Source organism: Phyllobates terribilis, unplaced genomic scaffold, assembly GCF_046119375.1.
Source record: "Phyllobates terribilis strain yellow unplaced genomic scaffold, ASM4611937v1 Scaffold_4__5_contigs__length_816908805, whole genome shotgun sequence".
NCBI lineage: Eukaryota > Metazoa > Chordata > Amphibia > Anura > Dendrobatidae > Phyllobates > Phyllobates terribilis.
In genome coordinates this window covers 801723455-801737327 of record NW_027362764.1, presented here as the reverse complement: position 1 = coordinate 801737327, position 13873 = coordinate 801723455, and the positions used below count along the sequence as shown (strand labels likewise).

The following is a 13873-nucleotide window of genomic DNA, read 5'->3' as shown; positions in this document are numbered from 1 at the left end:
TTAGCGCTGTACTATGCATAGGGCAGCACGGTCGCACAGTGGTTAGCACTTTACTATGTATCGTGCAGCATGGTGGCTCAGTGGTTAGCACTCTACTATGTATCCGGCAGCACGGTAGCTCAGTGGTTAGCGCTGTACTATGTATTGGGCAGCACGGTGGCTCAGTGGTTAGCACTGTACTATGCATAGGGCAGCACGGTGGCACAGTGGTTAGCACTGTACTATGCATAGGGCAGCACGGTGGCTCAGTGGTTAGCACTGTACTATGCAGAGAGCAGCACAGTGGCTCAGTGGTTAGCACTGCACTATGCATAGGGCAGCACGGTGGCACAGTGGTTAGCACTGTACTATGCATAGGGCAGCACGGTGGCTCAGTGGTTAGCACTACTATGCAGAGAGCAGCACAGTGGCTCAGTGGTTAGCACTGCACTATGCATAGGGCAGCACGGTGGCACAGTGGTTAGCACTGTACTATTCATAGGGCAGCACGGTGGCTCAGTGGTTAGCACTGTACTATGCATTGGGCAGCACGGTGGCTCAGTAGTTAGCACTGTACTATGCATAGGGCAGCACGGTGGCTCAGTGGTTAGCGCTGTACTATGCATAGGGCCGCATGGTGGCTCAGTGGTTAGCACTCTACTATGTATCCGGCAGCACGGTAGCTCAGTGGTTAGCCCTGTACTATGTATTGGGCAGCACGGTGGCTCAGTGGTTTGCACTGTACTATGCATAGGGCAGCACGGTGGCACAGTGGTTAGCACTGTACTATGCATAGGGCAGCACGGTGGCTCAGTGGTTAGCACTGTACTATGCTTAGGGCAGCACGGTGGCTCAGTGGTTAGCACTGTACTATGCTTAGGGCAGCACGGTGGCTCAGTGGTTAGCACTGTACTATGCTTAGGGCAGCACGGTGGCTCAGTGGTTAGCACTGTACTATGCATAGGGCAGCACGGTAGCTCAGTGGTTAGCTCTGTACTATGTATTGGGCAGCACGGTGGCTCAGTGGTTCGCACTGTACTATGCATAGGGCAGCATGGTGGCGCAGTAGTTTTCACTGTACTATGCATAGGGCAGCACGGTGGCTCAGTGGTTAGCACTGTACTATGCTTAGGGCAGCACGGTGGCTCAGTGGTTAGCACTGTACTATGCTTAGGGCAGCACGGTGGCTCAATGGTTAGCACTGTACTATGCTTAGGGCAGCACGGTAGCTCAGTGGTTAGCACTGTACTATGTATTGGGCAGCACGGTGGCTCAGTGGTTAGCACTGTACTATGCATAGGGCAGCACGGTGGCGCAGTAGTTAGCACTGTACTATGCATATGGTAGCACGGTAGCTCAGTGGTTAGCGCTGTACTATGTATTGGGCAGTACGGTGGCTCAGTGGTTAGCACTGTACTATGCATAGGGCAGCACGATAGCTCAGTGGTTAGCACTGTACTATGTATTGGGCAGTACGGTGGCTCAGTGGTTAGCACTGTACTATGTATCGTGCAGCATGGTGGCTCAGTGGCTAGCATTGTACTATGTATCGTGCAGCACGGTGGCTCAGTGGTTAGCACTGTACTATGCATAGGGCAGCATGGTAGCTCAGTGGTTAGCACTGTACTATGCATAGAGCAGCACGGTATCTCAGTGGTTAGCACAGTACTATTCATAGGGCAGCACGGTGGCTCAGTAGTTAGCACTGTACTATGCATAGGGCAGCATGTTGGCTCAGTGGTTAGCACAGTACTATTCATAGGGCAGCACGGTGGCTCAGTGGTTAGCACTGTACTATGCATAGGGCAGCATGGTGGCTCAGTGGTTAGCACTGTACTATGCATAGGGCAGCACAGTGGCTCAGTGGTTAGCACTGTACTATGCATAGGGCAGCACGGTAGCTCAGTGGTTAGCACTGTACTATGCATAGAGCAGCACGGTAGCTCAGTGGTTAGCACTGTACTATGCATAGGGCAGCACGGTGGCTCAGTAGTTAGCACTGTACTATGCATAGGGCAGCACGGTGGCTCAGTGGTTAGCACAGTACTATTCATAGGGCAGCACGGTGGCTCAGTGGTTAGCACTGTACTATGCATAGGGCAGCACGGTGGCTCAGTGGTTAGCACTGTACTATGCATAGGGCAGCACGGTGGCTCAGTGGTTAGCACTGTACTATGCATAGGGCAGCACGGTAGCTCAGTGGTTAGCACTGTACTATGCATAGGGCAGCACGGTGTCTCAGTGGTTAGCACTGTACTATGCATAGGGCAGCACGGTATCTCAGTGGTTAGCACTGTACTATGCATAGGGCAGCACGGTAGCTCAGTGGTTAGCACTGTACTATGTATTGGGCGGTATGGTGGCTCAGTGGTTAGCACTACTATGCATAGGGCAGCATGGTGGCTCAGTGGTTAGCACTGTACTATGCATAGGGCAGCACGGTGGCTCAGTGGTTAGCACTGTACTATGCATAGGGCAGCATGGTTGCTCAGTGGTTAGCACAGTACTATTCATAGGGCAGCACGGTGGCTCAGTGGTTAGCACTGTACTATGCATAGGGCAGCACGGTGGCTCAGTGGTTAGCACTGTACTATGCATAGGGCAGCACGGTGGCTCAGTGGTTAGCACTGTACTATGCATAGGTCAGCACGGTAGCTCAGTGGTTAGCACTGTACTATGCATAGGGCAGCACGGTGTCTCAGTGGTTAGCACTGTACTATGCATAGGGCAGCACGGTATCTCAGTGGTTAGCACTGTACTATGCATAGGGCAGCACGGTAGCTCAGTGGTTAGCACTGTACTATGTATTGGGCGGTATGGTGGCTCAGTGGTTAGCACTACTATGCATAGGGCAGCATGGTGGCTCAGTGGTTAGCACTGTACTATGCATAGGGCAGCACGGTGGCTCAGTGGTTAGCACTGTACTATGCATAGGGTAGCACGGTAGCTCAGTGGTTAGCGCTGTACTATGTATTGGGCAGTACGGTGGCTCAGTGGTTAGCACTGTACTATGCATAGGGCAGCACGGTAGCTCAGTGGTTAGCACTGTACTATGTATTGGGCAGTACGGTGGCTCAGTGGTTAGCACTACTATGCATAGGGCAGCATGGTGGCTCAGTGGTTAGCACTGTACTATGCATAGGGCAGCACGGTATCTCAGTGGTTAGCACTGTACTATGTATTGGGCGGTACGGTGGCTCAGTGGTTAGCACTACTATGCATAGGGCAGCACGGTGGCTCAGTGGTTAGCACTGTACTATGCATAGGGCAGCACGGTGGCTCAGTGGTTAGCGCTGTACTATGTATTGGGCAGCACGGTGGCTCAGTGGTTAGCACTGTACTATGTATTGGGCAGTATGGTGGCTCAGTGGTTAGCACTACTATGCATAGGGCAGCACGGTGGCTCAGTGGTTAGCACTGTACTATGCATAGGGCAGCACGGTGGCTCAGTGGTTAGCACTGTACTATGTATTGGGCAGCACGGTGGCTCAGTGGTTAGCACTGTACTATGTATTGGGCAGTACGGTGGCTCAGTGGTTAGCACTGCTATGCATAGGGCAGCACGGTGGCTCAGTGGTTAGCACTGTACTATGCATAGGGCAGCATGGTGGCTCAGTGGTTAGCGCTGTACTATGTATTGGGCAGCACGGTGACTCAGTGGTTAGCACTGTACTATGCATAGGGCAGCACGGCGGCTCAGTGCTTAGGACTAGTGGTTAGGGGATGTAGATTGTGAGCCCCAATGGGGACAGTGATGATGTCTGTAAAACGCTGAGGTATTAATGCCGCTATATAAGGAAAGAGTAATAATATACACGTGTGTCTTCTCCATCCGGCCAGAGGAGGGTACATTGGCTTGTTCGGGTCCTGAGCGGCTGGTGTCCGAGGGTAGCGGCGCTACATAACAGCTGTAATCTCCCATCGGATTATGTAGCGGTGCGTCTGCTGCCGGTGACGTGAGCCGAGAGTCATCCATCACTAGTCCACTCTGGGGGGATGGAGTTTCACCTCTCAGCACTTTGTGGGGTCATTTCTATGGGAGGATGTAACAAGTCTGTAGACTCTGGTTTGCTTCCATTTACATGGGGCTGTCACTGGCAGGATGTGCGGGCATGCCATCATTCAGCAGCCTCTCCACCATTTGCATGAGGGGGTGTAAACTGCATCCAGAAAATTGGATGCCACTGCTGGTGGTTTTCATTTTGGTTGGTTCATGTCCGGGGTCATGTCTATGGGTTTACAGGGAAACTTTACACTGCATCTGCTGATATGACATGATATATTGTGTGAAAGGATCGATGCAGAGAGCGCTATTGGCCTCATGTCCACCATTGCGAGGCTCTGGGGTCCTCTTGTGCAGTGACCAAGGTGTCAGTAATTGGACAATTCAATACTATGTGCACCTGTGAGGTGACCGAGCATTCACAGCGGCCATGGAGCATCCCTGTCTGTCCAGTGATCGGATCTGGTATCAGATACAGGCGAGAGCAATGGCCGTACTCTGAGTTGCTGTTATTTGTCCTGAACATGGGCTGGAAATGAGCTGTGAAATCACAAGATTTTCCTGCTTCCTAGGTGACAAGCTTTATGTAACTGACCCTGCTGTGTGACTGATCTATTCTCCTGATCCTGCTGTGTGACTGATCTATTCTCCTGATCCTGCTGTGTGACTGATCTCTTCTCCTGACCCTGCTGTGTGACTGATCTCTTCTCCTGACCCTGCTGTGTGACTGATCTCTTCCCCTGACCCTCCTGTGTGACTGATCTATTCTCCTGACCCTGCTGTGTGACTGATCTCTTCTCCTGACCCTGCTGTGTGACTGATCTCTTCTCCTGACCCTGCTGTGTGACTGATCTATTCTCCTGATCCTGCTGTGTGACTGATCTATTCTCCTGATCCTGCTGTGTGACTGATCTATTCTCCTGATCCTGCTGTGTGACTGATCTATTCTCCTGATCCTGCTGTGTGACTGATCTCTTCTCCTGACCCTGCTGTGTGACTGATCTCTTCTCCTGACCCTGCTGTGTGACTGATCTATTCTCCTGACCCTGCTGTGTGACTGATCTCTTCCTCTGACCCTGCTGTGTGACTGATCTATTCTTCTGATCCTGCTGTGTGACTGATCTCTTCCCTGACCCTGCTGTGTGACTGATCTATTCTCCTGATCCTGCTGTGTGACTGATCTATTCTCCTGACCCTGCTGTGTGACTGATCTCTTCCCTGACCCTGCTGTGTGACTGATCTCTTCTCCTGACCCTCCTGTGTGACTGATCTCTTCTCCTGACCCTGCTGTGTGACTGATCTATTCTCCTGACCCTGCTGTGTGACTGATCTCTTCCTCTGACCCTGCTGTGTGACTGATCTATTCTCCTGATCCTGCTGTGTGACTGATCTATTCTCCTGACCCTGCTGTGTGACTGATCTATTCTCCTGACCCTGCTGTGTGACTGATCTATTCTCCTGACCCTGCTGTGTGACTGATCTCTTCTGACCCTGCTGTGTGACTGATCTCTTCTCTTGACCCTCCTGTGTGACTGATCTCTTCTCCTGACCCTCCTGTGTGACTGATCTCTTCCCTGACCCTGCTGTGTGACTGATCTCTTCCCTGACCCTGCTGTGTGACTGATCTCTTCTCCTGACCCTGCTGTGTGACTGATCTCTTCTCCTGACCCTGCTGTGTGACTGATCTATTCTCCTGACCCTGCTGTGTGACTGATCTCTTCCCCTGACCCTGCTGTGTGACTGATCTCTTCTCCTGACCCTGATGTGTGACTGATCTCTTCTCCTAACCCTGCTGTGTGACTGATCTCTTCTCCTGACCCTGCTGTGTGACTGATCTCTTCTCCTGACCCTGCTGTGTGACTGATCTCTTCTCCTGACCCTGCTGTGTGACTGATCTCTTCTCCTGACCCTGCTGTGTGACTGATCTCTTTTCCTGATCCTGCTGTGTGACTGATCTCTTCTCCTGACCCTGCTGTGTGACTGATCTATTCCCTGACGCTGCTGTGTGACTGATCTCTTTTCCTGACCCTGCTGTGTGACTGATCTATTCTCCTGACCCTGCTGTGTGACTGATCTCTTCTCCTGACCCTGCTGTGTGACTGATCTCTTTCCCTGACCCTGCTGTGTGACTGATCTCTTTCCCTGACCCTGCTGTGTGACCGATCTATTCTCCTGATCTTGCTGTGTGACTGACATCTTCTCCTGACCCTGTGGTGTTACTGACCACTTCTTCTGACCCTGTGGTGTGACCTCTTCTCCTGACCTTGCTGTGTGACATCTTTTCCACACCCTGCAGTGTGACATCTTCTGACCCTGCAGTGTAACTGACACCTTCTCCTGACCCTGCTGTGTGACTGATCTATTCCCTGACGCTGCTGTGTGACTGATCTATTCCCTGACGCTGCTGTGTGACTGATCTCTTCTCCTGACCCTGCTGTGTGACTGATCTATTCTCCTGACCCTGCTGTGTGACTGATCTATTCACTGACCCTGCTGTGTGACTGATCTCTTCCCTGACCCTCCTGTGTGACTGATCTATTCTCCTGATCCTGCTGTGTGACTGATCTCTTCCCTGACCCTGCTGTGTGACTGATCTATTCTCCTGATCCTGCTGTGTGACTGATCTATTCTCCTGACCCTGCTGTGTGACTGATCTCTTCCCTGACCCTGCTGTGTGACTGATCTCTTCCACTGACCCTCCTGTGTGACTGATCTATTCTCCTGACCCTGCTGTGTGACTGATCTATTCCCTGACGCTGCTGTGTGACTGATCTATTCTCCTGACCCTGCTGTGTGACTGTTCTATTCTCCTGACCCTGCTGTGTGACTGATCTATTCTCCTGACCCTGCTGTGTGACTGATCTCTTCTCCTGACCCTGCTGTGTGACTGATCTCTTCTCCTGATCCTGCTGTGTGACTGTTCTCTTCTCCTGACCCTCCTGTGTGACTGTTCTCTTCTCCTGACCCTCCTGTGTGACTGATCTCTTCTCCTGATCCTGCTGTGTTACTGATCTCTTCTCCTGACCCTGCTGTGTGACTGATCTCTTCTCCTGACCCTGCTGTGTGACTGATCTCTTCCCTGACCCTGCTGTGTGACTGATCTATTCTCCTGACTCTGCTGTGTGACTGATCTCTTCTCCTGACCCTGCTGTGTGACTGATCTCTTCTCCTGACCCTGCTGTGTGACTGATCTAGTCCCTGACCCTGCTGTGTGACTGATCTCTTCCCCTGACCCTGCTGTGTGACTGATCTATTCTCCTGACCCTGCTGTGTGACTGATCTCTTCCCCTGACCCTGCTGTGTGACTGATCTCTTCTCCTGACCCTGCTGTGTGACTGATCTATTCCCTGACACTGCTGTGTGACTGATCTCTTCCCTGACCCTGCTGTGTGACTGATCTCTTCTCCTGACCCTGCTGTGTGACTGATCTTTTCTCCTGACCCTGCTGTGTGACTGATCTCTTCTCCTGACCCTGCTGTGTGACTGATCTCTTCCCCTGACCCTGCTGTGTGACTGATCTCTTCTCCTGACCCTGCTGTGTGACTGATCTCTTCTCCTGACCCTGCTGTGTGACTGATCTCTTCTCCTGACCCTGCTGTGACTGATCTCTTCTCCTGACCCTGCTGTGTGACTGATCTCTTCTCCTGACCCTGCTGTGTGACTGATCTCTTCTCCTGACCCTGCTGTGTGACTGATCTCTTCTCCTGACCCTGCTGTGTGACTGATCTCTTCTCCTGACCCTGCTGTGTGACTGATCTCTTCTCCTGACCCTGCTGTGTGACTGATCTCTTCCCTGACCCTGCTGTGTGACTGATCTCTTTTCCTGACCCTGCTGTGTGACTGATCTCTTCTCCTGACCCTGCTGTGTGACTTAGCTCTTCTCCTGACCCTGCTGTGTGACTGATCTATTCCCTGACGCTGCTGTGTGACTGATCTCTTCTCCTGACCCTGCTGTGTGACTGATCTATTCTCCTGACCCTGCTGTGTGACTGATCTCTTCTCCTGACCCTGCTGTGTGACTGATCTCTTTCCCTGACCCTGCTGTGTGACCGATCTATTCTCCTGACCTTGCTGTGTGACTGACATCTTCTCCTGACCCTGTGGTGTTACTGACCACTTCTTCTGACCCTGTGGTGTGACCTCTTCTCCTGACCTTGCTGTGTGACATCTTTTCCACACCCTGCAGTGTGACATCTTCTGACCCTGCAGTGTGACTGACACCTTCTCCTGACCCTGCTGTGTGACTGATCTATTCCCTGACGCTGCTGTGTGACTGATCTCTTCTCCTGACCCTGCTGTGTGACTGATCTATTCTCCTGACCCTGCTGTGTGACTGATCTATTCACTGACCCTGCTGTGTGACTGATCTCTTCCCTGACCCTCCTGTGTGACTGATCTCTTCCCTGACCCTCCTGTGTGACTGATCTCTTCCCTGACCCTGCTGTGTGACTGATCTATTCTCCTGACCCTGCTGTGTGACTGATCTCTTCCCTGATCCTGCTGTGTGACTGATCTCTTCTCCTGATCCTGCTGTGTGACTGATCTCTTCTCCTGATCCTGCTGTTTGACTGATCTCTTCCCTGACCCTACTGTTTGACTGATCTTTTCCCTGACCCTGCTGTTTGACTGATCTCTTCCCTGACTCTGCTGTGTGACTGATCTCTTCCCTGACCCTGCTGTGTGACTGATCTATTCTCCTGACCCTGCTGTGTGACTGATCTATTCTCCTGGCCCTGCTGTGTGACTGATCTATTCTCCTGACCATGCTGTTTGACTGATCTCTTCCCTGACCCTGCTGTTTGACTGATCTCTTCCCTGACCCTGCTGTGTGACTGATCTCTTCCCTGACCCTGCTGTGTGACTGATCTCTTCCCTTACCCTGCTGTGTGACTGATCTATTCTCCTGACCCTGCTGTGTGACTGATCTCTTTTCCTGACCCTGCTGTGTGACTAATCTATTCTCCTGACCCTGCTGTTTGACTGATCTATTCTCCTGATCCTGCTGTGTGACTGATCTCTTCCCCTGACCCTGCTGTGTGACTGATCTCTTCTCCTGACCCTGCTGTGTGACTGATCTCTTCTCCTGACCCTGCTGTGTGACTGATCTCTTCTCCTGACCCTGCTGTGTGACTGATCTATTCTCCTGACCCTGCTGTGTGACTGATCTATTCTCCTGACCCTGCTGTGTGACTGATCTAGTCTCCTGATCCTGCTGTGTGACTAATCTCTTCTCCTGATCCTGCTGTGTGACTGATCTATTCTCCTGACCCTGCTGTGTGACTGATCTCTTCTCCTGACCCTGCTGTGTGACTGATCTATTCTCTTGACCCTGCTGTGTGACTGATCTCTTCTCCTGACCCTGCTGTGTGACTGATCTATTCTCCTGACCCTGCTGTGTGACTGATCTCTTCCCTGACCCTGCTGTGTGACTGATCTATTCTCCTGACCCTGCTGTGTGACTGATCTCTTCCCTGACCCTGCTGTGTGACTGATCTATTCTCCTGACCCTGCTGTGTGACTGATCTCTTCCCTGACCCTGCTGTGTGACTGATCTATTCTCCTGACCCTGCTGTGTGACTGATCTATTCTCCTGACCCTGCTGTGTGACTGATCTATTCTCCTGACCCTGCTGTGTGACTGTTCTATTCTCCTGACCCTGCTGTGTGACTGATCTCTTCTCCTGACCTTGATGTGTAGGTGACATCCTCTTCTGACCCTGTGGTATAAATGACTTCTTCTCCTGACCCTGCGGTATAAATGACTTCTTCTCCTGACCCTGCGGTGTGACATATTCTCCTGACCTTGCTGTGTGACATCTTCTCCTGACCCTGCGGTGTGACATTTTCTCCTGACCCTGCGGTGTGACATCTTCTCCTGACCCTGCGGTGTGACATCTTCTCCTAACCCTGCGGTGTGACATCTTCTCCTGACCCTGCGGTGTGACATCTTCTCCTGACCCTGCGGTGTGACATTTTCTCCTGACCCTGCGGTGTGACATCTTCTCCTGACCCTCCGGTGTGACATCTTTTCCTGACCCTGCGGTGTGACATCTTTTCCTGACCCTGCGGTGTGACATCTTCTCCTGACCCTGCGGTGTGACATCTTCTCCTGACCCTGCGGTGTGACATCTTCTCCTGACCCTGCGGTGTGACATCTTCTCCTGACCCTGCGGTGTGACATTTTTTCCTGAACCTGCGGTGTGACATCTTCTCCTGACCCTGCGGTGTGACATTTTTTCCTGACCCTGCGGTGTGACATCTTCTCCTGACCCTGCGGTGTGACATCTTCTCCTGACCCTGCGGTGTGACATCTTCTTCTGACCCTGCGGTGTGACATTTTTTCCTGACCCTGCGGTGTGACATCTTCTCCTGACCCTGCGGTGTGACATCTTCTCCTGACCCTGCGGTGTGACATCTTCTCCTGACCCTGCGGTGTGACATCTTCTCCTGACCCTGCGGTGTGACATCTTCTCCTGACCCTGCGGTGTGACATCTTCTCCTGACCCTGCGGTGTGACAATTTTTCCTGACCCTGCGGTGTGACATCTTCTCCTGACCCTGCGGTGTGACATCTTCTCCTGACCCTGCGGTGTGACATCTTCTCCTGACCCTGCGGTGTGACATCTTCTCCTGACCCTGCGGTGTGACATCTTCTCCTGACCCTGCGGTGTGACATCTTCTTCTGACCCTGCGGTGTGACATCTTCTTCTGACCCTGCGGTGTGACATTTTTTCCTGAGCCTGCGGTGTGACATCTTCTCCCGACCCTGCGGTGTGACATCTTCTTCTGACCCTGCGGTGTGACATTTTTTCCTGACCCTGCGGTGTGACATCTTCTCCTGACCCTGCGGTGTGACATCTTCTCCTGACCCTGCGGTGTGACATCTTTTCCTGACCCTGCGGTGTGACATCTTCTCCTGACCCTGCGGTGTGACATCTTCTCCTGACCCTGCGGTGTGACATCTTCTCCTGACCCTGCGGTGTGACATCTTCTCCTGACCCTGCGGTGTGACATCTTCTCCTGACCCTGCGGTGTGACATCTTCTCCTGACCCTGCGGTGTGACATCTTCTCCTGACCCTGCGGTGTGACATTTTTTCCTGAGCCTGCAGTCACAATGTGCACTTATTTGTCTGGTGGCTGCGATGTGTGCACAGGGTACAGAGTTTGGTCTCTCCAGGAAGTCTCTATATTTCCAGATTTGTGTTTGAGATGATTTCTTAATATATTAATACTATTCGACCCTATCATTAAATTATGCCACGTAACTTGATAACTTATTGCGTGAGACTTCACCCTGTGTCGTCTTCTTATTTCAGGAGTGGCGATCAGCACCTATGCCAAATACTGTTACCGGAAACTCCAGAAAGCTGCTCTGATGGGAGCGAAAAAGGTAATTACCCCTCCAAACCTCCATGTGTATGTGTCCATCACTAGCTGTGACGTACAGAACTGTGTAATAGACAGGTGTGGAAAAACTGCTGCAGAGTAAGAAGCTTCCATAGTAGAGGTGACAAAAGTGTGTTTTTATCAATTTACAAAATGCAAAGTGACTGAAGAGAGAAATGTAAATCCCATCAGTATCTGGTGACCGCCCGTCACCTCCATCATCAGTATCTGGTGACCGCCCGTCACCTCCATCATCAGTATCTGGTGACCGCCCGTCACCTCCATCATCAGTATCTGGTGAGCGCCCGTCACCTCCATCATCAGTATCTGGTGACCGCCCGTCACCTCCATCATCAGTATCTGGTGACTGCCTGTCGCCTCCATCATCAGTATCTGGTGACCGCCCGTCACCTCCATCATCAGTATCTGGTGACCGCCCGTCACCTCCATCATCAGTATCTGGTGACTGCCTGTCGCCTCCATCATCAGTATCTGGTGACTGCCTGTCGCCTCCATCATCAGTATCTGGTGACTGCCCGTCACCTCCATCATCAGTATCTGGTGACCGCCCGTCACCTCCATCATCAGTATCTGGTGACTGCCTGTCGCCTCCATCATCAGTATCTGGTGACCGCCCGTCACCTCCATCATCAGTATCTGGTGACTGCCTGTCGCCTCCATCATCAGTATCTGGTGACCACCCACCACCACCATCATCAGTATGTGGTGACCGCCCGTCGCCTCCATCATCAGTATCTGGTGACCGCCCGTCGCCTCCATCATCAGTATCTGGTGACCGCCCGTCACCTCCATCATCAGTATCTGGTGACCGCCCGTCACCTCCATCATCAGTATCTGGTGACTGCCCGTCACCTCCATCCTCAGTATCTGGTGACCGCCCGTCACCTCCATCATCAGTATCTGGTGCCTGCCCGTCACCTCCATCATCAGTATCTGGTGCCTGCCCGTCGCCTCCATCATCAGTATCTGGTGACCGCCCGTCGCCTCCATCATCAGTATCTGGTGACCGCCCGTCACCTCCATCATCAGTATCTGGTGACCGCCCGTCACCTCCATCCTCAGTATCTGGTGACCGACCTTCTCCTCCATCTCTTCTTCTCGTCACTTGTACAGAAGTTATGGAGGATCGCGGCAGGTGGTTGTGCCAAACATCTTGGAGAACTGCCCCCAGATCTTCTGTGTATGAGGCTTGTGCAGATCCTTCTGTCTCTATGTGATCCCAGACAGACGGGATGATGAGAGATCAGGGCCGGATCATCACCCCCACGACTCCTCTTTCTTAATGACATTGGCTGGGTGTTTAGGATCGTTGTCCTCAGGGCTGTGGAGTTGGTAAACCAAACCTCCGACTCCACGACTGACTCCACAGCACTGCCTCACTACTGAGCGTGGACATAAAGTGCAGCAGATTCATCTCAACTAAAAGCCTAAATCCTGAGATCAGGAAAAGAACAGACATTTATAGGAAAGTTCAGAACTTTCCCAAATTCTTATGAAAAATTTTACAGCACATCCGGCATTGAACGACTGTACCCAATTTATTATACATTTTAGGAGTTGGGAGTCGGTCCGTTTTATACCGACTCCACCAAAATGAACACCGACTCCGACTCCACAGCCCTGTCCAGCTGCAGAATAAATTTGGGGCCAATCAGACGCCTTCTCATGGTATCATATGATGGATAAGTATTTGCCTGGATCAGAAAGTGTCTGATTGGCTCATTTTTTTTTTCTGCACCTGGACATCAACCCCATCCAACCAATTTCATTAAGAATGAAGAGTCCTGGGGGTGATGATCCGGCCCCACACAGCCCTGATCCCACGTCATCCCGTCTGTTTGGGATCACATGAACATACTGAAGCCTCACATACATCACATAGGATACACTGCGACTGCTGTATATATCATATAGGATACACTAGAACTGTATATACATCACATAGGATACACTGGGACTGCTGTATATATCATATAGGATACACTAGAGCTGTATATACATCACATAGGATACACTGGGACTGCTGTATATATCATATAGGATACACTAGAGCTGTATATACATCACATAGGATACACTGGGGCTGCTGTATATATCATATAGGATACACTAGAGCTGTATATACATCACATAGGATACACTGGGGCTGCTGTATATATCATATAGGATACACTAGGGCTGTATATACATCACATAGGATACACTGGGACTGCTGTATATATCATATAGGATACACTAGAACTGTATATACATCACATAGGATACACTGGGGCTGCTGTATATATCATATAGGATACACTAGAACTGTATATACATCACATAGGATACACTGTGGCTGCTGTATATATCATATAGGATACACTAGGGCTGTATATACATCACATAGGATACACTGGGACTGCTGTATATATCATATAGGATACACTGGAACTGTATATACATCACATAGGATACACTGGGACTGCTGTATATATCATATAGGATA

General features: G+C 51.2%; 1 protein-coding gene across 2 annotated transcripts in view; it reads left to right on the top strand.

Moving 5' to 3' along the window:
* The window catches only part of ARHGAP39 (Rho GTPase activating protein 39), a 552999-nt gene that overhangs the window by 425004 nt on the left and 114122 nt on the right, over positions 1-13873 (top strand). For both annotated transcript variants that reach the window (XM_073680057.1, XM_073680056.1), the window contains one exon: positions 11298-11371. In XM_073680057.1, the coding sequence (XP_073536158.1) occupies positions 11298-11371 (74 nt within the window). The remainder of the gene's footprint in view (positions 1-11297; positions 11372-13873) is intronic.